The sequence below is a fragment of the Agelaius phoeniceus genome, chromosome 15, assembly GCF_051311805.1.
Source record: "Agelaius phoeniceus isolate bAgePho1 chromosome 15, bAgePho1.hap1, whole genome shotgun sequence".
NCBI lineage: Eukaryota > Metazoa > Chordata > Aves > Passeriformes > Icteridae > Agelaius > Agelaius phoeniceus.
This window is the reverse complement of record NC_135279.1, coordinates 4244482-4270350: the sequence shown is the minus strand read 5'-3', so window position 1 is coordinate 4270350 and position 25869 is coordinate 4244482. Positions and strand designations below refer to the sequence as shown.

General features: G+C 39.1%; 1 protein-coding gene across 6 annotated transcripts in view; it reads right to left on the bottom strand.

The window, feature by feature from the left end:
* The window catches only part of EBF1 (EBF transcription factor 1), a 267099-nt gene that overhangs the window by 7065 nt on the left and 234165 nt on the right, over positions 1 to 25869 (bottom strand). For all 6 annotated transcript variants that reach the window (XM_077186463.1, XM_077186464.1, XM_077186465.1 and 3 more), the window contains exons 11-14: positions 21320 to 21408; positions 2840 to 2905; positions 2087 to 2264; positions 479 to 658 (exon numbers count right to left, since the gene is read on the bottom strand). In XM_077186463.1, the coding sequence (XP_077042578.1) occupies positions 479 to 658; positions 2087 to 2264; positions 2840 to 2905; positions 21320 to 21408 (513 nt within the window). The remainder of the gene's footprint in view (positions 1 to 478; positions 659 to 2086; positions 2265 to 2839; positions 2906 to 21319; positions 21409 to 25869) is intronic.

Below are 25869 nucleotides of genomic sequence, written 5' to 3'. Positions count from 1 at the left end.
ACAAAATCTAAGAGCCTTTGTCACATTTTACTGACTCAGTGAAGTCAAAATAATATGACTTAAAAAGCAAGTGGAATATAAACAATCAAGCTGAGGCCCAGTAGTAATTCATAATTTTTATAAAGGTTATAAACATATTATTTGCTCAGAACTTGAGGACAGTGTTTCCCATTAGAGTATAAGGTAAGTTATGAAACTATCAGACTAAATAATTATATATTACTCTTTGGAAGTTCTTTTAATGCTCCCAAATCAAAAATAACAATAATAATTATTAATAGTAATATTAAAACAGAGAAGAGAATTTCTGGCAACACTAAGGTCTTCAAAGTGCATCCAAGATCAGTGCCTTGGAGAGTAAAGACCAAGTTCTATTTCAAGCGCTCAAAATAGAAAATAAATATTGAGCATCAGAGAAAATCTACTGCCTCCTTCTAATGAAAATGTGCAAAATACAGAAAAGACATAAAATACTCACTGGCATAGGGAGAATTGGCAGCAGATCCATTCAGGAAGGTTGGAGAACCGCCTAAATTTGACATTCCAGCATTCCCATAGCCATTCATGCTTGTTGTGACAGAGTTGTAGTTTGTCTGCTGCGGGGTGGTGCTTGGCACGTAGCCATGAGGTGACACACTGCTGGAGTTGCGAGTGAAACCTTGTGTGGGGAGGGAACACAGGCAGAAATTGGAATTAGCTCCACAACAGCTTCCTACACAAACCAAGGGGGAGCCCAGTGCAGCCAGGGGGCACAGAGAGGGGCAGGACTGACCCCCAGCACCACCAGGTACCCAAACTGGGAGCCCTCCCTGCCCAGGCCGCTGCTGGAGGAGGGAGCCTGGAGCCTGCAGAGCTCCCCAGGCAAGCCAGGGATGCCCTGGAGCAAAGATCAGCTCGGGGTGTTGGAGGAGCACTCGCTCTGAAAGGGCTGCTTGTAGGAAATGGAGTAAACATGACCTACATTTTCAGAGTGAGGAGCACAGACCCACTCCAGGTATGTTAAAAGCACGTGATTGTTGTTAACTCTTTTCTGATGTCACTGTCATTTAACACACCTCAGGTGCTCACTGCACACTTCAGGAAATGGAGTGTATTTCTCCAGCTTGTGGGATATCCTTTGTCTTTTTGCCTTGGTCTCATCATTGTGTTGGTGGGAAATGAGCATCAAATTTGACAGCAAGTTAAAATTTGAATCTCTACCTAATTCTGGAAATGACATTTTAGGAAACTCATATCCAAATGTTCATAAGGAAAGATTTGTTTCTAGAAGCCACAGAAATACAAAATATGCATCTCCACTCCTAGAAGAAAAATCACCAATTTTTCTTCCTAACACACAGCATAAAATATTTCAATCTAAAAATAATTTTGTATTTTTTTATTGTAATGCAAAAAATTTTGTTTCTGCTCTTCTAGGAACAGCCTCATCCTAACACTTTCTCATTCAAATGTATTTTTAAGTTGGATAATATATAGAGCTCAGCAAAGGAGAGGGCAAAATGCAAAGGGCTTCTACAAAAATATTCTTCACCTATTTTTTATTTTTAACTCTTATTTTAAACCAATACTGATTTTATACAAAGTGAAAAACACTTTATTTTAAAAACTGGAAAAACTCTGAAAAGTCTTTTTACATATTTGTATTCTTTGCTAATTGTAAAATTTATCAAAGTCTCAAACTGAAAAAAACACAATTCTAATACTCTAACTCTTGCAAAACAGACCCAAATTAAATAGATAAACATTCAAGGGATAACTTCATATTATAAAGAAGTGCTATAAAAAGCCCAGACTGAGAGATCCATGCTCAGGAAAATATATAAGCAAGTACTTAACGTTAAGTACATGCTGAAGCTGATTAAAATTAGTGGGATTTAAACACAAATACAAGTGTTACTCTGAGCAGAATGAGAAGCTATTTAGAGACATGCAGAAGTGATTTTCCTGAGTTGGGGCAGGCCCATCCTGTGCCATTCCAAGGATCTGGGATGGGCTGCCCAGCCCTGCCTCTGCCACTGCCCTGCCCGTCCCCCTGACTTCTCTCAGAAAAGATCCACAGAGAGAGGAAGGTGAGGCTCGTGCTGACCCTGGTTGGTGGCTTGGGAGGCTTCAGAGACATTGACGGCGAGCTGGCCGCTGAAGGAGTTCACGCCCATCATTCCCGCGTGGACCGAGGTGTTGGCGAGGGCGGGGAGCTGGTTGTGGTTGCGGGGGACGCTGTAGAGCGCTTCAGCGATGTCTGCAGCTCTCTTCAGGATTATCTCCTGCAGGGTAAGGAAAAAAACATGCAAGAGTTACCAAAGAGACTCTGACAAACCTCTTCTTACAGACTCAAATGAAACTGTTCCCTGTCCAAAGGCTAAAAGGAGATGCTTTTCTTTCTAAACCAGCTGGCTGACAGAGAGCTCATGCTTACAGGATCTTCCTGTTAAATCCTGACATCTGTGGTAAGAGAGTTGGAAGTCCCAGTCCCAGTGGCCACATTTTGTATAAAAAGACCAACTGGCAGGATGGGGCTGGAGCCTGGACTTGCTCCACCTTAAAGCTCTCTTGAAGGGAAGAGGGAGAAGTCACTGGTGGCAAGACATAATGTACAACATTGCTCATACTATATAGGATCTGGTGAAAGTGGGCAGATGCCTCCATGGTGTTTTTACAAACACTAAATTCACACCCTTTAAAAAAGAAAAGAAGCAAACTAAACCCCACTCCAGATTTGGCATCGCCCTGTGCATTTATTCTTGTCTCCCACTGTAGCATCATATCCCTTTAGCCCTGATCTATCTATACATATAAGAAACAGCCATGATATAGAATTGCTGAAGTAGAATGCATTTACCTGGTTATTATGTGGCATACCATAGAGTGCTTCTACTAAATCAGCAGCCCTCTTAAGTATTACTTCCTGTCAATATAAAAACAGAAGCATTCTGCTGAGTTCAATAAACTCCTTGTGGGGAAAACAAATATTCTCTTCTATTAGGTGCACCATGTTTTGTAGTGGTTTTTTTTTCATTTTTTTCCTCCCACCAGGTAAACCTTAATTGTAACAAGTCTCAGCAACCACTGAATGGTGTTAAATCACTGGTTCATCCTATTCACACACACGCTTAATCAAGTCAAAAGGTGAGAATCATTGGTGCTGCAAAATAAAATACATCACTCAATTGTCTCTACCATCTGCACTATAAACCACTCATGGGTTTATTGCAGAATACAATCCCGAGGTCATTTACTAGATTACTGCAATCAATGTCATTCAGAGAATGTTATGAATCCCTTCAATGTGTTTATTTTATTCTTAATTGCATGCTGCAGGAATTGTGACCTTACCCAGCAGGCCACATTCAGAAGATACCCAATCAGTCCTGTGCTACTGCAATGAAACCCTTTGGCTTCTCCACTTTGTGTCCTGGTACGAGGGGTCAGGGCAGGATCCACATGCATGGAATGATGCCCAAGAGGAAAACACATGCAGTGTGTGAGAGAACAGCCCAGGTCCATGCAGCGTTTCCTGGACATTTTCCTTGCACGGACAGCAGACTTTAAAACAGTCTGAGATTCAGTTCTCCATTTTGGGCAATTTTTTTCCCTCCATTTTCTTATTCGTTCCTTTTCATTTAATATTTCTTAGGGTATTTTCTACTGGTATTCAAGTAACAAGAGCATTTCCTGTGTTCTTATATTTTACAGCATCCTGATGATAATCCTGATAGAAAATATAAAGATGCATTGCAGAATTAACCCAGAAGAATTTTTTTCTCTTATTATTTCATGGCATCTTTCAGAGCAGATTCCCAAATGCCTGATCAAAACCGGTCAGGAACATCCTTTGAGTAAAACAATGTATTTTTGTAGTTCCCAGCCCCTAAGTACTACTCTAATATTCTAACATGACGCTATTCACCATGGCATATTGCTGCAAGCAGCTTACAAAAATAGTACCAGTTCTAAGCATTTTACAGTTTTCTACAAAGTTAAACTTTTAAACTTAAAATATTTTACACAATAGCCATATTTTATACCAAAAAGAAACAGTAATGCTCAATTTTCATATACTGTAGACTCTGATCAGAAAATAGAGATATAATTGCGTTCATTTTGCTGTCACCATAACCTCTTCAAAAATCCTTGAACAACTCTTCAAATGACAAGCTTTTAGATGCATATTAGCATTTTTTTCAATTTTAAATTCTCTATAATATAACATAAAATAGTTGTCATACTGCAGTAACTACTTATGACATATATAATGTCCTAAATTCAAAAATGAGATGGAGGATTTTTGTTCTCCCAGTAAACATTTAGGCTTGCCTTCTGCTGCACACACCCCTGTCTCAGAACACACATTTAAATTATTTTCCACATATGAAGTGAGATGTAATACATAATTGATGGATTTTTAAATCACTACGCTTGAAACAGATTCTGAGGACTTAAGTTGCTACAGCCTTTTTCTGTTGGTGGGTTTTGTTTCTTTAGTTTATTTGCTTGATTTTTAAGGTTGGGGTTGGTTTTGTGCTGCAGTTGTTGGTTTGGGGTGTTTTTTTTCCTTGTTTTTTGACCACAGCAGTGAGCAGTATAATCATGGACAGACAGACACAAACAGCATCCAGGTACAAACAATCCTCGCTCCTCTAAACACTGAGGTGCCCTGTCTGCCTCATACTGAAGATACAAACTAGAGAAGAACAGAGACATTACTGAAAAACTGTTCTCTTTTTCATTCCATGATTTTAGATAGAAAATTACTGCACAGGTGTTTGACTTTGCAAAGCAGGATTTATTTCACTTCAGTTGAAATTGCTTGCAGTATATATTTCACTGATGGAAAATTAGAATGTGATACAGAGGCCGCAAACTGCTTTGGTATATTGTTAGCTTAAGCTGTCATTATGCCAAATTACTAAAAAAAAGAAAGTTTAAATAGTCATTTCTGCTCTACCTGACTAATCATAGTTATTTATATAATGCTGAGCTAAAAACCTTAGAGTGCATCTAAAAAGAGATTGAAAACTGTGTTAAAAATGAGGTAATTACATAGAATCTTACAGCTGCTCTCCCTCATATCAAATATATTTCAGTTCTTAAACACTGGAAGTTCTTTGATGCCATATCATATTGCATGTAAATAAAACTAATTGTCATGATGGTTTATTGAAACATTCTTGACAAGTAGCATTCAATTTTCTTAGCTAGTCAATGATTCTATTTTTTTTCCAACATTTTCAGGGTCTGTAAATTTGAGTTTCATAATTTCTCTACCTATATTTTCACACAAGAAAAGCATTTCTTGTTTATGACATTTTCAGATCATACAAAGTAGATGTTACAGAAAAACCTTCCTGCATCGAATAGTGGTATCTTCTATTCCAGAGCTGATGGTACTTTTTATATAGACAAACCAGCTTTAAAAACACACAACAAAATGCTGCTAAAATGAAGCTCAAGATATTAACTTCTTGTTTTCTGAATGCATCTTAAACCTTTTGCAGCTCTGCCTAAATTACAACAGAAGCTGCTCCCCATACAAAGGAGCCCCTGAAGTCCTCTATGAGTTAGAGCAGCAGACCTTGCAAGGTGCTTGGATTGCGGTGACCAGAAAATTGTTCTCACCTCCGTGTCATTACGCTCACAGTGAAGCAGCCCCCGAGCATGTTTGTGTTGGGGATCTAATATATTGCCTTTCAATCAGAGCTGAGAGCCACTGAACACATAGACAGAACATGACGAGCAGGTCAGGAAAGCAATAAAGATTTTACAGAGCTGTCCAAGGTGCTAAATTTACTCAATAATGGGTTTGGCACCATAGTGTTAACCTCTCATTTACTACCAGTTTGAGGGACTAAATTGAAGTAGCTGACTTCATTTACCTTGAAATGTATATTTTATGACATTATGTAAGTAGATTGAAAGGGCACTGCAGTTTTAACAATTTAAAGGCTAGAGCATGTTTAAGATGAAGTTTGAATATTTATCGTATATTGCACTTAAACTATATTGTATATTAAAATGCATTGATTAAATTTGTAAAAGGTATTATAAAAAAGGACAGCTAGTATAAGAGATCTATGTCTTTTAAAATCCAATTGATACTGCATATTACCACGGAGATGGTAACAGATAAACAGATAGAGGGGTGGACAGAGCAGCAGACAGACTGAGCAAAAAGTGAGTGAAACTCACATTCTGTGAAAAGAAATCTCTGCATAAGCTCAAGGTTTGTTATTCCAGATATTCTTTTGTTCACAGAAATTTTTCTTTGCCTTCATCTCCAAAGCCTAGATTTTCATAGCAGTAAGTGGGCATCATGTAAGGTCCTTCCAATTGAATATGCAAGTGGAAATATTTCCTGAGAGAGACAGAGTTTGACTAAAGCTAATATCTAATTTATGGGGGCATTTGTCAAGGAAGATCCACTTTTCTATTACTGCTAAAAGTCTGACAGCTTTTGGTTTAGAATCAAGGACTTAGCAGCATTTAGCTAGACCTAAGTGAGGTCTTCTTTTTTTGCATTTTGTTTCAAATGAGAATAATTTTATTTCTCTAAAAATCACAAATGAGCAAATATTGAGTAAAGGAAACATTACTTTAGTAATTACATATGATTCATCAGAACTCTGCGCACCAAAAATCCATAGTCCATTTTTATTCCAAACTGAAGCTGATTTTCTACTGAGGGAATTTTACATTTTAATTTTTGAAACACACTCACAATTAAATATTTTGATCAAACCTTCCTCCTGAAGATACTAAGGGGTGTCTACATACCCAAAAGAGGGGCTGAGCAGTAAATTCTACTGCAGCTTTGCATATCCCCAAACTACTATAGAAGAAAATACTATAAAGCATACTGAAGCAACTGTGCTTTTGAAGCACAAAGACTGAAATTCAAACTGAATCCACTTCTGACTGAATGTACCTCAAACACTCCAGCACCTCTGCGTGTTTTGTTGGAGTCCTGCATTCCCTTCAGAAGGATTTCATTAAGAACATGAAACTTGCATTTCAAGTTTTATCAAGATGAAAACACTTTGTGTCAAGACTTATCATGACAAACACATTTTTTGTTAGTTTTAAAGGAGACGAGGTATTTCTTCTTGTAACATCTGCTTACTTTTTATTCAGAAACTCTTGAAAAAAAATCCACTCTGTGTCCCAAAAGGGATGTGAGTCTGGTGAGATAAAGGGTATCTAGAGTTACACTGAGTTGTTCAGCTTAAGTAACTAAATTAGATAATGTTCAAGGTACTCGTTAAACCGAAATGAATTTTGTCAAGAAGAAGCTGACCACAATATATAACACTCACCAGCCACATATTGTATTATTGAGACCACCACAGGATTTATGAACTCGTGGAGGGCGTGGGGGGGAAGCTGTTCCAGCATCCTCTGAGGCATTTATCTTATGTGTTGTCTGGATATCATATCACCTTCTAATGCTCTTTAGCATTGTAATACAAGAGAGAGCTCATTCATCTTCTGAGAGGGTACTTAGGGATGATGATGTCATTCATACTTCCTTGACTCTTATGTCTGACCTCCTGCCTCTGCCTTCTAACTTCCTACTCTCATGGCTACTTGCAAGAAAAACCTCCTCTGCAGACTCAAAATGCTCAGCATCAGACTCCAGTTCACTTCTTCACCTTGGAAAGGTCACATTCTGAAATTTCTAGTCAAAATCACAGTCATTTGTGCTCAAACTTTCCCTTTGGTTTTCAGTTGGTGAAACAATAAATGTGATAGCTAAGGACATGGGTCAGAAGTAAGTTTTAAACTTACACTTATATGCATTATATTTTAAAAGATAAAATTGTGAACACCTCTTTCTAATGTAAAGGCAAAACCAAGAGAGACATTTACAAGAATGTAAAATCTAAAGATCTAAAATCCCAGACATTGAGCTTGCTACAAAAGAGCTTCAGGCTGTCCAGAACCTCCCATCTCTCCCCATCAACAGTGAGCACTGCATTATTGTATCATTTTCAGCAATTATAGCTGTATAAAGACTCATAAAAGCCATTCAAAATGTAAAGTTCCTCCATTTACTGTAAGACCGAGGGAATTGTGCCAGCCTAATGGGAAGTATAAAATAACAGGGCCATATCCCTAAAAAGATATTTGTACTCACACCAAGCTGAAAACTTTTCCAACAAACAAACAACTGAATGGTTTCCATGTATAATGACTGAACCATACCAAAGAAGTGAACACCATACAGATACCACAAAGACAAGAAGGCAAAATGGGAGAGAAAGATGACGTATCTCACTTGAGGGGCAAAAAAAAAGCCTCAGCTCACCACTGCCTACAGGATGGAAGTGCACTGAATTCCTGCCACTGAATTTCAATGGCAGCTTCCCAGAAAACATGTCTACAGTGGGAGCTAGAACCTTGGTCTTTCCAAGCCACTGTAGTCTCATCAGCCTCCACCCAAACTGAAAATCACAGCCTAAATGTACAGCACTAAAAACAGTCATGCATAACTTTACCACCTGCTCCACAATGAGCCAAGCTTATAAATAAAATATAGGAAGCCTCTATGAGGCAGCAGAAAGAACAAATGCTGAAGTGCAAATGGGAGCAGGCATTTAGCCGTAAACATTGAGAATCGATGATTAAAACTCCTCCTAACCACAAAGGTGATAAATGCAAATGGGGGAAACACACCCTGCCCAAAAAGTCTTCTTTACAAATACTGCTGACAAAAGAAGGAACAAAATTATGATGATCTGTCTGAAAGTCTGTCCTTGCAAGTCTCCCATCTCACACCTATTAACCTCCTGGAAATATGGTGTAGTTTAACACTAAAAACAATCAGCCTCCTTTATTAGTCTACACCATTCATGCTGGTGGTCCCATTTCCATAAATGATGGGCATAAAACAACAACAGAATTAGTAGCTAACACAGATGTGTTCTTCATCTAGATACAGGGTGGCATGGAATAAACCACCATTAATATTGTTGGTTTGGAATAATTCTTTGAATAAACTGCCATTTGAGAGTCTGGATGCTCCCACCATATTATCATCAACTGAAGCATCTGGCAAGTCATTTGGAAGGTTCTGTTGCTAAAAGTTCTGGACTTGTTTGCTAATGTTGGGTCTCTAAATAAAGGGAGAAGAGTGGGTATAGGAGAGCAGATATGCAGAATTAAAATCACTCTGCTAGGACTTAAATCATCTCCTTTAGGGACTTTAGAGACAACAGTGATGTCATGACTCACATCAAAGTCCCTCTGATGGCTGGAGAACTTTGCTTCTCCTGAGCAAATTCATAGCATGTCCTGCCCCCAGCCCCTCTGTTTACCAGGAAAAGGCATTTCCAGCCACATGCAGGAACCCTTCAGAGCTGTCAGATTTTACCCCATGCAGCCAGTGCAGGGCTGGTGGATATCACTGCATTGTACCCTTGCATCTGTTCCCACCCTGCAGCCCAGCAGCTGAGAGCTGGCAGGTGTCACTCATGTTTGGGACCCACAAACACTTCAGGAGCCAACACTGGGACAATGCTCTGGCCTCCCCTGCAGCATTTCCCACAGATTGTCCTGCAGGCTCACACTGTGAAGGTCTAATGACACATCCCCTCAGCCTGGAGCAGCTAGAGCAGGAGAGGAAACACATTTTACAGCTCTACAAAATCCTGAAGGATTTGTAGCATGGAAAGAACAGTTCTCCTGCATGCACTCCTTTTATGCCATCCCATCATTCATGCTAGGGTCAGTTTGTCATATCCAGTGAATCACTAGAAGACAATCTAATTAGATGTACAAATGGGTAAGTCCACGTAATTTAGTGACTAACAAAAAATCCCTTACCAACTTCCCTCCATCCCACCAGGTTACAGTGACTCACACTATTCCCCTCTATCTAGGCTGCAAAAATATTATTCCTGATTTATCCATATGAGCAAACAAATGACAACATTAGACTCTTTTCTTTTATCTGACCTCAAAAGTTTGTCACAATAACCTAAAAGCACATTTTTCCTTCTAAATTCTCCTTATGTGCCTCCACTACCATCAGACCCAGGGCAATTTTGGATAGGAGTCTCAGGCATATATTTTTGAAAATCTACTCCAAACAATTTGTATGAGCATTCACAGTACTTTAAAGCAGATGTTCATTATTAAGATTAAGGAGTTTTTGGTCTCGGGGCTTTTTTTTGGTTTTGTATATGTAAGATTTTCTGATAGTTCTTTCTCTTGCTGGTATTAACATCCCTATTTCTAGAAAATAAAGGAAAAAAAAGAGTTACTGCTCAAAATCTTCTCCTGACTATTTTTTACCCATATATTTTTGGAAAATTGTCAACATTCCCTTACGGAAGAAGATTTTGAATGATTTGAAGGGTCTGGACTTAAGTAATCTTTTAAAGAGTTTGGAGAAATTAACAGAGGCACTGAATTCTGATACTGTCATTCAAAGACACTGCACAGGCTGTTTTAGAACCTTTATTCTATGGATCATATTATTGTGTCCATCAGAAAAATTCCCTGGAATACTGGGGTTTAAAAAAAGATTAACTCTGGCTTGTGATTTTATGTATGGCACAATGCAGATAACAAATTATGTATTTGTAAGAGTGAAAAATGTTCATTGGCAAATGGACAGGCTGATATCTATTTCTATGATTTGTATACACAAAGACTTTCCAAACACAGGTCAAATCCTAACACTTTTAAATTGATCTCACATTGGGTCAAACTAGACTGCATTGGGTGGCTTAATTCACTTGGCTGCATTTAAATCTATAGAGAAATATGCTTGGTAATGACTGGCCAAAATCCTGCTGAGGTAAATCAGAGGAGATGTGTAGCAATTAAAGTGTTAATTGTAGATATGTGTTTTGTCCATTTTATTTTCAGTTTGTCTTATGCATTTACCCATATAAATATCTAAATATGCCAAATTAGCTCTTTTCTACTAAAAAAAAAAACCCAAGTGTTCAATCCCATTAATTTAAAGAGCCACCCATGCTTTCTTTTAATGAACAAGAAAAAAAACCCACCAAACAAACTAAACCAAACCAAACAAAAAACCCAGCCTATCATTAAGATCTGTGGAACTGTCACTTTCCTGGATTGGATGCTTCAGGTGGGAAGTGTGAGCATTTAGAAACTGAGAGCTCAGGTTACTTTTAATAGCAGGAGGAAACTGAAAAATAAGACAGAATGAAATTCTGACCTACAATAATATTCCACTCTGTTCTGTAGAGAGTGGATGCATAAAAATGTTGAAATAGAGAGTGGAATAATGTTGGTGGGTTTTAGTGTTACAGTTAAAACACTGCTCAGTCATAACCCCTACAAATGACTGCTTTCACTTCCATTTTATCATCGGCATAATTAAAAGAAGTCTCTTGAAAGGGGCATTCTCATTACAGCCAAGGACCACTTCAGACCCCATTGAAATGAAAAGACAGACCATAGATTAGGTGCAGATACAAGTGGTAATTTCTAGGGAAGCATAAAATACCAAATGTGTAACAACCATATTTTATGTGCTCAAAAGACTCACAGTATTTTATTGTACAAAGAGACTTTGGCTCAGAAGGACAACTTCAACAAAGTGGCTCCTATCACATATTCTAAAATAATTTCAACTTCCTTATCAGAAACAAAAGTTATTTTGTTTCTTGTATTATTATTTTTAATTTACAGTCCTATAATTCAGCTGAAATTATCCAAAGCAAGCATAAATGTTGAATAACTATGAATTTAAGAGATTTATCCAACATTTCGCAGAGGTAACACTCTATTTCTGTGTACAGCTCCAGAAAGTAAAAGCAGGCACAGCATTTTACATGATCTAGGGCTCCTTTTTCAGTGTTGAGGGAAAAGTATTACCATTGTCACTACACCAATATATTTTATAGAATTGCTTCAAAGTACTGACTTTTCAAAATACATCAATATTTCAGTAGCTTTTTTGATCAACAAAACCTCAGCACTCATGTTAGTTTACAGCTGAATAATGAAAGAAAACCCAGATGATCAAATTATGAGTATTATTTATTTCCTGTTTGTTAAAAATACTTTTAAACAAATTTCATTTTTCTGAAGTTCACATTTGGAAAAATTGGGCACCTCTATTCTGTCAAATGTTTGGACTTCAAGACGCTATGAGCAGATAAAATGATGAATCCAGCATTATTAGTGGAGACACTTAGGTAATCCTAAAAATAAAATCAACAAATGTACAATTTCTCTATCTTGGACTACCCAAAATATAGCAACAAAAAATGTGTTAAATATATGTGGCTCTGCTTTAGAAATGCTTCTGGGTCTTGTTTTCATTCTCCTCTCAGCAAATATATCATTTGTTATCTGTAGTCACAAATGTATTCCAAAATATTCTTTAAAATAAATCCAAACTGCATTTCCATGTCTGTACAAGTAGGTTGAGATTGTGCTATTGTACTTAGAGGACATTCCAGTCCAGTTGAGTTATATCACCATAAGTTACATGATTGACTTTTACAGCAGAAAGAAAAGGTTGTACTCAAACAACTGTTATTGCCTCAATGGAAAAAAAAAATCAATGAATGTAAAATGAACAAGAGATTTTGTCCAAGTTGCAGTTAATACTACTGAAGAGCTATGGATATTAAAAGGTCAACAAATAAATTAGTCCAAGTGTTATGAAATGAATGATTTGGCTTATAATTGTATTGAGTGCAAATTGTTCACTGCCTATTAGACCAGGTAATTTTTAACCATGGTGCCTCAATTACTGTTCCATGAGCAATAATACAGTTGTAAGAGCCACCAGTTCGATCGGGTGACCTGGGAGACACTCCAGGACAGCTGCCTCTGCTATGATGGATCACCCAGCCTGATCTCCAAATGGTGCCAAACCTTCCCTTCCTGGGAGGGGATCTCATAAAAGAAACATTACTGCTTGATTCATTTTACCAAAATGCTTGAGTTTTCCAGCGTCAGCAGCTGGGCAGAGATTGTGAGGCTCTGTATTTCTTAGAAGAATTACGACAAGAGGCTCCTATTGCTTCCAGCACTCTCTGCTAAATGGCATCGCGATGGTTTGGAGATGCTTTTTCTGCCACTCAATTGGGCTGTGTTGTGAGAAATACACAGCAATCATATTTTACATCACCACATAAACCACCACATAACACCTAAAAGTAGGCCAGAAATGGAGACTCGAGGTGAGATTATAGACATTACTTCACACTTCTGCAATGCCCTGCGTTCAGAGATCTCAAAGCACCATTTTAATGGGAGCAAATTAAACTTCACAACAGACTTTCTAGGAAAACACACTCTCTTCTCCCCCATCTTCATCAGAGACAGCCTTGAAGTGTAGCTGTTTGGCTGAAATTACAGTGGGCTATGGTTAGAACCAAAGCAAGTTTTGTAGGGTGAGGTAATATCTTTTATTAAAGAGTGATACAGGTCAGAAAAGGTACAGTCAGCACACAGGAAGCAAGGATGGGCACCCAAAACCAAAAACCCGTTTTATTCCAGTTATATCAGTCAGTCTAAGATATAACCACTCCCTACAAATCTTGATAGCCTTAAAAAGGGAAAAGGAATCAATCTGATATTGCTTTCATGCTATGAAGCAACACCCATGGCAGCAGCTGTGTTTCCCCATTGCTCCTTGGGGCACAGGGCTCCCTGTGAGCCAGGGCTCAGAGTAAGGCAATAAAGAGCTCACCAGAGGCTCCCCAGAGGACTGGGCCTCAAAGGATTGTAACTAGGCTGTAACTACACAGATCTGCTCTCCTGAATAATCCTGAATTATCAAATAATCTGCACAGGAGAAACCACTATAATAAAACCTAATTAGAATAGATTGTACCCCATACAACCAAATCCTGTTTATATTGTCACTCTACTATATTTTTTGATAAATCACTACATTCAAACAGTCTGTTGGGAGGGTGGTTTTCCATTTCATCTCTCCATTGGGCAAAAAAAGTGCCACATGACTGGAGTCTGGATTTCCATTTCACCAGCATTCAGTTGAACTGAATATTATTTGGCACAATACAGTGTACAACTGAGCCACTAAATGGCTGATTTACTAAATTATTATTAGATGAGCTCGTGCTGTTCCAAGTGAAAGTGCAGCCACCGTCTCTCTTCATGGTGTGTTCAAATTGTTCTGTGTTTAAATATTCAGCATGAGGCTAATGTGAACTGATGAACTGAGACTACAAACGTTCACTTTCGATGCAGACAGGGAGACAGAGATGCAACATATCATGTGGCCTGGGGAGGTGAAGATGATTTATGTCTAAGGATGCTGCTGCCTATTTCCATTAATATAAGATATTCTTAATTAGCTTTGTATTTGATACAGGAGTTTGGAAATGTAGCTAGAAGCAAGAAAACAGCTCCAAAACTGAACATAGCTGTGTGGCTATGGAGGCATCAGAGTCCTGGTGAAAGAGGTACTTGAGCCTGGATCTCTCAATAAAGCTCATGAGCTGCCTCCACTGTTTCATTCTTTGCTCTCTTTAATATTTGAGCTGTAACTTTAAAGTATCACCTGCAATTCCTACCTGAGCATCAGAAGTCCTTGGTGTGTAAAGGACTGACCATGTTGTGCAATTCTATGACTTTCTGAGGTGAGCGGATATGGGGGGAAAAGGAAAAATAGATATTTTTAAGAAAGGTTAAAGAAAAAAAAACAATTTCTTTACTGCCACCTGCTGGAGTTGACAATAACCCTTTGTCCCACTGAGAGAACAAGCTCCTCACTTGGAGGACAGTTACGGGGAGCATTTAAAATACAGTGATCCCAGACACTTACAGTAGATTAGAATTTTTTATTGGTGCTGTGTTGCCATAACAACATAAAGACAGCAGATGACTTAAGCTAAGCTTGCAAAGCAAAAGGCTGCTCATCTGGCAGTTAAAATGAATACAGTTCACTTCACAAGTTCCCCATATGGACCCTTAGTGTATGGTAATGAGGATACCATATGGTGGGAGAAAATGCACAGAGAACAATTGTGCTCCGCTGGATGAGTGAAGTGAGCGGGAAGTTATGAGGAAACACAGGAGAGAGATTTGTGTGTGTGCTCTCTAACTCAAGGGTTTCTTTCAGAGGGGGGTTCTCTCTCTTCTTAATCTTCTTCTTAATATATACATGCATAGAAATGACAGAGAAACATATTGCACATTTTGCAACATCATTCATCATAAACTGTCAGCTGTGTTTGTAAATCAGCTTGGTAAGATCTTAGAAATCTGTAATTCTTAAAAGGTAAAAGTGCTAAGTTTTTAGACAAAGTGCAGGAAAATTTAAGCACTTCTGACAAGTAGAAACATTAGTGGTAATCATTTTAAAAATGCTTGCATCTTCCTGCCTGCATGTTTAGCTGTAAATAATGCCACAATGAATAAAAGCTTTAAAAAAGGGGAGGGGAGGATGAAATGGAAAAAATATATTTTTTATTTTATTTCCAAAAGGATAAAAAGTAATAGATGATCAGAACCATATGCATGCAGAATTCTGCTGTAAATGTACATATGCTATAGAGTATGCTGTACTAACCAGATCCCAAACCTGGTAAGACAGCTTGCTAAAGGCTGCAAAGTCAATTTTGTACTACACATGCTTCATAAAAGATGAATATAAATGCATTAGTTAGACACGGTGAGCTAAATTAGAAGGTCAGGCAGGGCTGGAAGGGCTGAAATATCACACAACCAATGACTGTAATTACTCTTTTTTTAAGTCTATTAAGTGGTGTTGTTCTATCAAGGCTCAGGGGTATAGGACATGAAGTACAAGATAAAGTAATGTGTATTTATTACTCCCACGGGATCAATTTACTAGATATTTTCAGCTCCATGGAGCAAAATACACAAATGCAGCCTTTGTTACTTTCTTCAAACTGTGGCTTTTTCCTTCAAAACCTGCTCCTCAAAGGGACTGTGTTTACCTGTTTGGTGTCTTCCTGTCATCCTCAGTTAATTGTTGTATTTAAAACCAACAAGGATGAGGATACAGGAGCGGAGAAATGTGGGGATCCCTCCTACAGGATGCTCAAACAAGTGGTTGGAGTCGCTCAGATGGAATGTGCAGACTAGAAAATCCAATCCCTGGCATGATTTTTACCCCAAGGCAAAGCAGAGAGCGGGAGTGGAGAACGGCGCAGAGCTCCTTGTCATCGTGTTAGCCCTGATCTATTAAAAGTTTTGTCATAGATTCTAAATTACACCATCTGCTCTAATCATTTGCTGAGTAAATGCTGACCCAGTTATAAAGAAAGCTCAGTGAAATGTGTGTGCACACTGCTGACCTTCAGAAAGGAAAAGGCTCCTTGCCAGCCCTGTGTGCTGGCTCTGCCCTTCAGCGAGCGGTGCCTCTGCCCCTCTGCTCTCTCCTTTCAGGCTCTGCATATTCCCAGACACTCCTGTGACATCCACCACCCCACAAGGGTGACACTTGCACAGCTGCCTCACCATCTCAGAAGCTTTGATGCTCTCTTGTTGAATATTTTCTATAGGATAAACAAAATATCAGACCCCCTAAACAAGCTCCTCAACCAAATATGTGCTCAGATTGTTAGGAAACTTCAAACACCCCAGCTGCTGAGTGTTCAATACCAACCTTAACTCTTTTTTAAGAGTTCATGTAACTTTTACAGTAGAATGTAGAGCCCTCCAAGCACATTCCATGACCTCCTAGAGCCCTCCAAGCACATCCCAAGACCTCCTTGCTGTACATATGAGCTCCAATATGTCCTCTTTACATGGCCCCCCTTCCTGCCCACACTTAATATAAAAGTTTTCTAATGATTCTCTTGTTACACTAGGTGGGAAAAAAAGTGTTTTCTTAGCTGAAAATTACTAACTTTGGTTAAAATACAGTATATGTTGAGTTAGTAAATGGCAGTCCTTTCTGGAATTTCCATTGGGTCTGTCTGAAGCAGCAAACCTGAGCTGCATTGTCTTCATTGCTATTTTAACCTCTGCTAGCAAGCCTGGGCCAACCACCCACGTTTAGAGACAACCTTTATTTGCAATATAAACAATACCCATGTCATGATGGATAAAGGGCAGATCTGTGGGATTTCATATGGAAAAAGACAACTGCTTTTGCCAGCCTCTGATTCCTAATAAACACATGTCTTTTATTAGTGTCCTAAACGAGGAGCTGGGCTGTCTTGGGGGGTTTAATGACTGACCAGAGAAAAGGAGCTGGAGGGAAGGAGGATTCTGTATACCTGTGCTCTCAGCTCAGCAGGGAGTCCCCTGTGCACTAGAGAGAGAAGCTCCACTTTCATCTACATGAAGAGAAACCAGAAGTAAAGGTCCCTTTCAGGAGGGATAAGGGGTCTCCTAGAGAGCACTGAAGGAACAGACTGGGAGGGAGAGGACGTCAGATCACAGAGGGGGTTGGTGCGATGACTCGCTTCTCAAACACAGAGTGAACAATCTTCTGCTTAATCTAAATACAAGTGATGAGTTGTAGGAGTGGTGAAAATGGCAAATAAAATCTAGGAAATTGCATATAAAGAGGAATCGTTGTTATTAAATCATTTAGGATGGATGTGTTTCAAATCTAGCTCACAGCTGAAGCTGTTTTACAGCTCTAGCTGTGGAGTTTTAACAAAATTGCAGAATTGCAACGTGTCTGCCAGGGATTTATTTTAAGGATTGCAGGGTAGTTACATGAATGAACCTTAATAGACTCAACATGTTGCTGTGATCTGAACTCTTCGGTGATCTCCACTGCAGTTTATGTGCACAGGATCCAGCAGCACGAGTGCATTTGTGTGCACGTGTGCAAACACTCCAGATGGAAATGGGGCACACACACGTGCAGGGCTGTTCCCAGCTCCACACAGGCTCCCTACAGACTGCTCCTGCAGGACAATGACAGCATTTCTCAACCTCAGCATCACAGTGTTCCTTTTCTCTTATCCCCAGAGGTCTCTTGTTTCCTCTGATCTGCCTCCTGTCTGTATTAGAAAGGAAAGCCTACACTGCCCAGCACACTCCTGGTACTTGATCTCACTCCAAGCTTTGGGTGCTAATCTCACCACCCCTTGTCTCTCCTCCTGGTGCCTGTGGGTGTGGGGGTGTCTGTACAGACATGCACATCTCCTTCCACTGGCTGCCTTCCCTGACCTGCTCTGGACAAGAAGGGATCAGGATTCTGGCTCAAACTGGCTCCGTAGCTCAGCTGCTAACACCAGCTCCCTCTCTTTTCTCCAGAAACTATATATTGCATTTCTACTTTAAGCACATCAGCTGTCAATCTAGCAGTCCAAAGACCCTCATTTCCAGGTGCTCCCATTCTCCTCACTGTGGGAGGGCATTCTCTACTGGAATTTGCCTGTTGAAGCACCAGGAAGAAATTATTTTTAAAAATCTGTCTTTTTTTTTTTCTTTGCCTACTTCCAGCAGATAGATGGAACATTTCAAAAAATTCATCCTGAGCATAAATATTGAGCATTTTTGAAAACACTGGTTCCAAACTTGTGGAGATCAAACTTCTCTAACAGCCTCAATGGTTTTAGAAATGCTGTTAACTCCTCAGCTCAGGGGGAGCTGTAAGTGTGCTAACACTTACTTTTGGTGGTGTCAACAATTCTCCTTGACTGCAGGAATAAGTCACAGAGCAGAATGCTCTTGATGGTCCACGGGAAGGACAGCATGCCCTTATGAACACAAAAATCACAACCACTCTGGAAAGATCTCTAATTCATCAGTAATGCTTCAATGGAATAATGACCACGAACACTAGCAGCAATTAGAGAAATATTATTTGTTTTGTTTATTTAATGCAAAGGCACAAGCTTTTTCATGAACAGAAAGTGATGATGTGCTGCCAGGACAAGGGGGGAAATGGAGGGAAGGATTTTGAGAGCTCTGAGCACTGCTCTCCTCTCTTCTGTTTCTCTGGAACATTTGCCCTTTCTGCCCGTGGTTCCACTGTGGGAGCCATATGGCTTCCAACACTGCTCTAAGTAGCCACTGAGAATTGACTGCAGTGGAACCCTGCCAAAGCCCTTCCTGGTTTAATGACATGGGGAAGAGCACTGTGCAGTGCTCACCAGCACAGGGGCTCACACGTCCTTGATGCTGATCCTGGAGCCAGCAAGTGATGCTGGGAATTGAACCATCAGTGCCTCAAACACAGGAGTCGACATGTGCCAACCCCTGCTGCATTCAGCCTCTGTGCGTGGCATATTAATGAGACTTGAACTTGAGGTCCAACCTTCAAGCTTGCACAGAAGGAATTACCCAAAGACAAAAAAAAAGAGTCCTCTCTACAACCTGTTTCTCTCTAAGCTTGCACAGTGTAACCAGTTTCTTCACTCAGTTTGTCCAACCCTAAAGAAGTGACCTTTTTTTTTTAGGCCACCACATCTTACCTCTGCAGACATAACCACAATTTCCCTTGATTTAAAAAATTAGTTTAAAAGGTACTCTAAAGAAACACATGAAGCCAAGAGGAGGGGACAGATGACTGAGTGCTAACCCTCACTCATACCCTATCCATAAATACCTGCTAAATTTCAGAATTGGGATATGGAGCTAGGAGAAGCTTTCTTCTGCCTGCAGGAATGTGTGGTACCAGTCTCAGACCAAATGGGAAGGAGTAGGGTGCTCATCCTGGAGGCTGCATTCCCACATTTCCATACCAGCACAAAGGGGCATTGCTGGGGATCCCTCAGTGCCTCAGGAGCCAAAAAGGAGCCCAATTCCTGTTCCATCACAACCCCATGACACATAACTCAATTTGGAATTGCCCAGTATTATTTTACTTTAATTTCCTGATTTAAATAAAATCTACAGCCATCTAGTAGCCAGCTGGAATGCTGGGTTTAGGGAAGTTTTGCAGCAGTTCTTTTGGGCCTTACAAATGCCTGGTGCATAGTGCAGGCTGGCTTCTTATTTTCTGATAAACTATTTTCCTCCAGAAGTACAGTTGGCAGCAGAGGCAGGATAGAGGTGAAAAAAAAAGCCCCTACAGAAGGATGCTCTCTTTCTTTGGAAAGGGTTGTGCCTCTGTAGTGAAACTTGACAAGCCATGAAAGCCGTGTCCTGCTGCAAGTCTGTCCAAATGTTAGGGAAAGGGACAGCTTGCAGAGGGTGAACAGAGCCAATGGTAAATGTAACTCCCCAGGACAGCATGTTTCTCTGGTGGGAAGAGGGAAGGACAACACATCAGTGACCCCAAAACCACAGCCTGCAGCCTTCCTAGGCAAAGATAAAAGACAGAACAAGCCTGTAAAAAAGTCACATACTGACTTTTATTTCTTTCAAGGAATTAAACAAATTAAGTTCCAGTGTTCAGGAAATCTCTTCACCTTTCAAACACTTTAGAAATGCAACTAATCAAAGCCTACAACAATCCCTGATGAAAGCCTGTGGACAGCTCAAGGAGATACAGAAGAAAGATCACAAGTATTGCCCAGTCACAAAGGCTATACTGGATGTACATTAACTGAACAATTCATTTGTCTGTGTCTCAGGTCTGCAAATTCACATTTTCTTTTCCACAGGGAATGTTCTGACTCCCCAGCTCCCTCAGTAACAGCAGATAAAACATGTGGTGGCAGCTGGCCACAGTGACTCCAGATCTTCACTATTACTCAGAGCTCCTCTGGACACCAGCAGCACTTAAATCCCCCACCTCTTACTCCAGTATACCACAAAAGTCACTGCAAATTCTTGCAAGGTAGCAAAAACAGATCTGAGTGCAATCCCAGTGTTTTCCCAGTACAAGAAACCTATCTGAACAATGCTGTCCTTCCCCCAGCTTTTACTTGACAGAAATCAACAAAAAACCTCCCTAATTTTCATGGGAACAAACATCACTTCAGTACACAATGCTCTAATTAAATCAGCAATTCTGAAATAAAACACTATATAATCATTATTACCCTAAACCAATACATGATGCAGCAGCAATGGAGTCACATCCAATTAACTTGATTTTATCAATGATGAAGTTCTCAAAATTATGCTGGCAAAGTGCTACTGATATCAAAACCAAAAAACATCATTATTCCATGAAAACACTTCTCAGGTCCCAAAATGGTAACCAAAAAATATGTTCATTGTTACATATTTTAGAACATAGAGAAAGATTTGTGTTTAAGAAAGGCAAGAGCTGTTAGAGTTAGCTGTGCCTGAGAAGATAACAGAATTCTCCTAAGGCTCCAGTTGCTGATTGGGCATTCTTGGTCATGCCTCTGTTTCTGCTTATCTGGGTTGGGTACCAAACCAGAACCATGATATTCACAAAGCCTTGCACTTTCAGATAAAAACATGCAGTAACCATCTTTACCACATTTAACAGAACAATAAACTTCGTGCTGACCTTTGGCAAGCGTTCGGGGTCACCGGGGTGCCGGGGGATAACCTTCTGTAACCTTTGGAAACCATAGTCAATGGTGGGTTCGTTCAGAGCTGAAACAACAACAAACAACAGCGTGAGGTGACAAAGGCACAGCAGGGGGCTCAGGTGACAATGGGCAAAGGCACCATGGGACCATGGCAGGACCATGGCAAAACCCCCTGGGAACTCAGCACTGACTCAAGTCTTGGTCCAAACACTGCTTGAGGTTGGTCCTTTGGATTCCATCCAAACCTTCCCACTTCAGCAAAGCTGCTGGAAGATTTGGGGATGTTGTGCATCATCTTCCAAGCTGCTGGAAGATCTGGGGATGTTGCATACATCTTCCAAACAGGAAGCAATTATTGCCTCTGAAAGGCCCTATGAAACCAATGTGATAAATACTTCACACCCATGTTTCGTGTTGGGTTTTTCATATTACAAGGAAGGTGATTGGAAGGCAAAAGTAGTTCCCATCCCAGTGCCTTTTTTGTTCCAAATTTCATTATGCATTTAATATGCTCCATGTGCAATGTTCACAAATAATTTTGTTGTGAAATACAGACAATTGTCTTGGCAGAGGTTTTATTTTTTACTCATTGACACTGACTTCATCAGCTTAGGCTCTGATCAGCACTAAACTGATCCAGGAGAGCTAATAATTAAAAAAAAAAAAATACATCAATGTTTTTAGTTCATCTTTCCCTAGTCCTTGTCCGATAAAATGGAGGTGAGAAATGGTGAAAGTGGAACACTTTAATCTTCATGAAAATGCTGGTCTGTCTGCATTAATGGAAGCTCTGATTGTGTCAAGCCTTTAAGCACATGCTTATCTGTAAGCACATACTTAAACCCATTTGCTTTCAGCAAAGCAAATTTGAGCATATTATGTTTTTTATATGATTGCCTATAATTACAGGGGACTGCACTGAATGACCTTCTAGCTATATTTCCAGTCATATGATCACTTTAAAACTCAGATGTTAGTGAGACTTCAACATGTGCTTAGAATTTCCTAAGTGCTTTGGTGAACTGGAACAGTCAAGTATTCTCAAGCATCTCTAAACAACAGCACATCTTGACTCTCCCATGCCAATAGAGATGTGGAAATATTCCACAGCAATTTGTTCGAATTTTTTCAGTTAAATGGAAAAAAAATATCAATTTGAATGTGGATTTTTATATTTTCAGCCTTTTTTTTGTGGAGGAAAAGAAAAACCTATGTTTTTTCATTTTTGAGTCACTTTAAAGTCTTTCTTCTCGTCTTAGCTTATTAATAGCAAAAAAAATTATTTCTCACACAAAGTCTTACTAATTTATGAATATACCATATACCTTTATGAGGATCTTATTATGAACTTTTTATGTGGCTAGAATGATGATATTTGAACACTGCAAAAAGATTTAGCATTAAACTCCATCTCCCAGTCTCAACATGGCATAACCTGTCCATATTTCCATGTTTTAAGTGAACATTTTTCCATACTCCTAAAGATCTTCATGTTATCATGAAACCAGTATCCAATCCCTGGCTTGTTTGTAATTCATTGGTGTTCCATAACATGCCCACAAAACAATCCCTTTAAATTACTGTTGCTTTCAAACCACATTTCTACAGCAGATTGTCCAGCTGGCAAGAAAAGGGTCAAATTCCCATCTCCAAAAGCAAATCCAGCAATGCTGCTGCAGCCTGAGGCACAGGAAGGTGATGCTGAGGGATGCAGACCTACCCAACGTGGTGAAACACAAACATGGGGCTGATGGAACTGCCTGGAGAGGCACATGGTCCATGGGCCAGCAGGACCTCAGCATTCCTCCAACATCAGAAAGGAACCTTCTGACCATACCCTGAAATGAGTCTTGCAGTATTATGGTAACAACAGAGCAGAAATCCTTCAGGATTTTACTTTCTGAGCTTTTTATTACCCCAGAGGTCATGACACCCCTCCAGTCTCCTTGTTTGTTTGAGGTTTTTTCAGGTATTTCCTTTCATCAGGAATATCTGAATATGATCTTTTATTTCTATCCAGGTCATTATATGGAAGGAGTGAGCATAAGGCTTTTCCCTTGTTTTGGCCCCTTTTGATTTTGGGATGGTTGGGCCTTTTTTCCTACATTTCCTTTCACGCCCTGGCCTACACTGACCCCTCTGCTGTGTAGATTTGCAGAAAATATCACAGTTCCTTGGTTTGGAACCCCCTTGTTTCCTTACCTCTGAGTTTACTTACAAGGCTGCTCATTTTAAATCCTTTTTCAAATAAATTAATTGACTGCTATTTATATTTATTATCAAAAATAGCTGTTCTATGAGAAGATGAAAAAAAAACTCAACAAAACCCTACAGCTCAAATTTAAATTTCTTTTGCAAATACGTTCAAAGATTTTAGTGTGGTTCTGCCAAATGTGTTTCTCCTCTAATTCAGTCTAGTTTATGGCCATTTTCCCTTTAGATCCTTTGGGAAACTAAATTCTAGTTACTAAATTCTGCAATATTATAAATGGAGGCCAGTTCTGAAATCCCCTCAGAGTTAGCAGTCATTTTCTCATATCTTCCTACATGTTCAACACATTTGAAATCCACAGAGTATTTCCTCTGAATATTTTCTGAACTAAATGGCCAAAAAAAAAAGTTAATTTTATGGTCCAATCTCAGAAGGCATCAAGCATACTGTGAGAGATAGTGAAAACTTTCTGCTTCAGACAGCTTCAGCTTTACTTTAGTGCTGGGGAGAGGCTGCACACAGCAATCTGCAGGACTGGGTCCTAAACTGCTATTGTTAAATATCACTCATTAGTCTATACCCCTTCAACCTTTCAATCTTACATAAAATTAAAAGAAAAAAAGGGATCTTTAGCTGTCTGGACATCTGACAACAGATTGGACAATTTCAGCCCTCCATTCCTTGTTCATTTACAACCCAAATGTAATTAATCATCTCTCAGTGAAAGAGATCTGTTCACATATTTAACCCCACCCGCATTAAACCAGACCAGTTCTGTGTCAGGAGGTGTAAAAACTGCAAAAAAAGGGAATATTCTCATCTCCAAGCACTGCAGAAGAGCTCCTACAAGGTCAGACACATCCCCCTGCAAGGTTTTCCTCTGCCCCAGTAAATGTGGCTGGTCTCTGCTGCTGAAGTCCATCCACAATAAGGCATTTCCCACACCTTTAATTCAAATAACAGTTTTCTTTCCATGATTGGAAAAAAAAAAAAAAGAATCAATCAGAAATACAAACTCTCTATTTGTGTTCTTGACATCCGTACATTAAAAACAAGCTAACACATATGGTACTTAAAATGCATTCCCATTACCTTATATTTTAAAAGTACCATTGAAAGTACTACTAACTTTAAAAAACTGTACTAAATTCAAATAGGTCCCAAGGCTAATGGAAGCAATTTGTATACCAACCCAAACTGACTGGCCTACTTTTCAAAATACAGGTATGATAATCTTGTGGTTTTAAAAGGACATTTAAATTGAAAGACTGTGAATTTAGTACATAATTATACCAATAGAACCCTTTAACTTGTCAACTTGTAAATCTAAAAGGCTATCAATCATTTCTAAAGAGGAAATAAACCTTAAAATTCTTTGATTGACAGTGCTTATTTTTTATGTGGAAAAAAAAAAAAAGGAGTAAAGTGGCCAGAAATCCATTTACAAAAGTACATTGTTTTACATAGGTGAGTAAAAAGCCAATAATTACACCTCCAAAAGACATATAAATCAAGGTAAGTACTTTTCCCTCACTTACATATTTTAAGTTGCAGTAAACTTCAGGTAACTTTTTATTAAAATACTTTTCCAAATGCATAGCTTATTGAAGCCATTAATAGAGTAGCATTTTCATTTAAGCTAATATAATCATTTTTGCAAATACAAGATTTAAGCCATTTTTCTCCTTCCAAACAATAAACTTTCAGCCTGTCTCTTGTGTGAATTAACTAAAATTACACCCAGGTGTACAAAATCTGTCTATCTATCCTAGTGTATGAGTTAAGGCACAATATTTATTATTCTTACCATTTTATGAATTACTTCTTAAACCCTTGAGGAAGAACTTTCTTTCAAATTAGACTCTAACAGAATAAGCCATGAAGCTCTTTATGCAGTAACTCTAAAGCCATAACTCATAAAATCTCAGGCTTTTAATCAAGAAAATGCACGATGTCTGTGGAAATAGGCATGTGTATATTATAGCCATCTTTTCAAAGTCCAGCTTATGTTTTCAACAAAAATGCTGCTCATGCCTCTGAGAAAAAATATTTCCATCATAACCATAATTTTGAATTCTGCACAAATAATTTTAATAACCACATGCAGATAATCCACCATCTTTAAAAGTCTCTTTTTTTTTTTTTCAACTAGTCAGTGGAGGGCTTTTTTTAATATTTCACATAATGAATTCCTACTGTGTCAATAAAGCTTTGGTTGTTAATTGAATGACTGTCTGATGTATCTGAGAGAGGAATTTGTTTCTCTGGCCATGCTGCCAACTCCCAGCAGAATGATCGACACTTAATATCAGC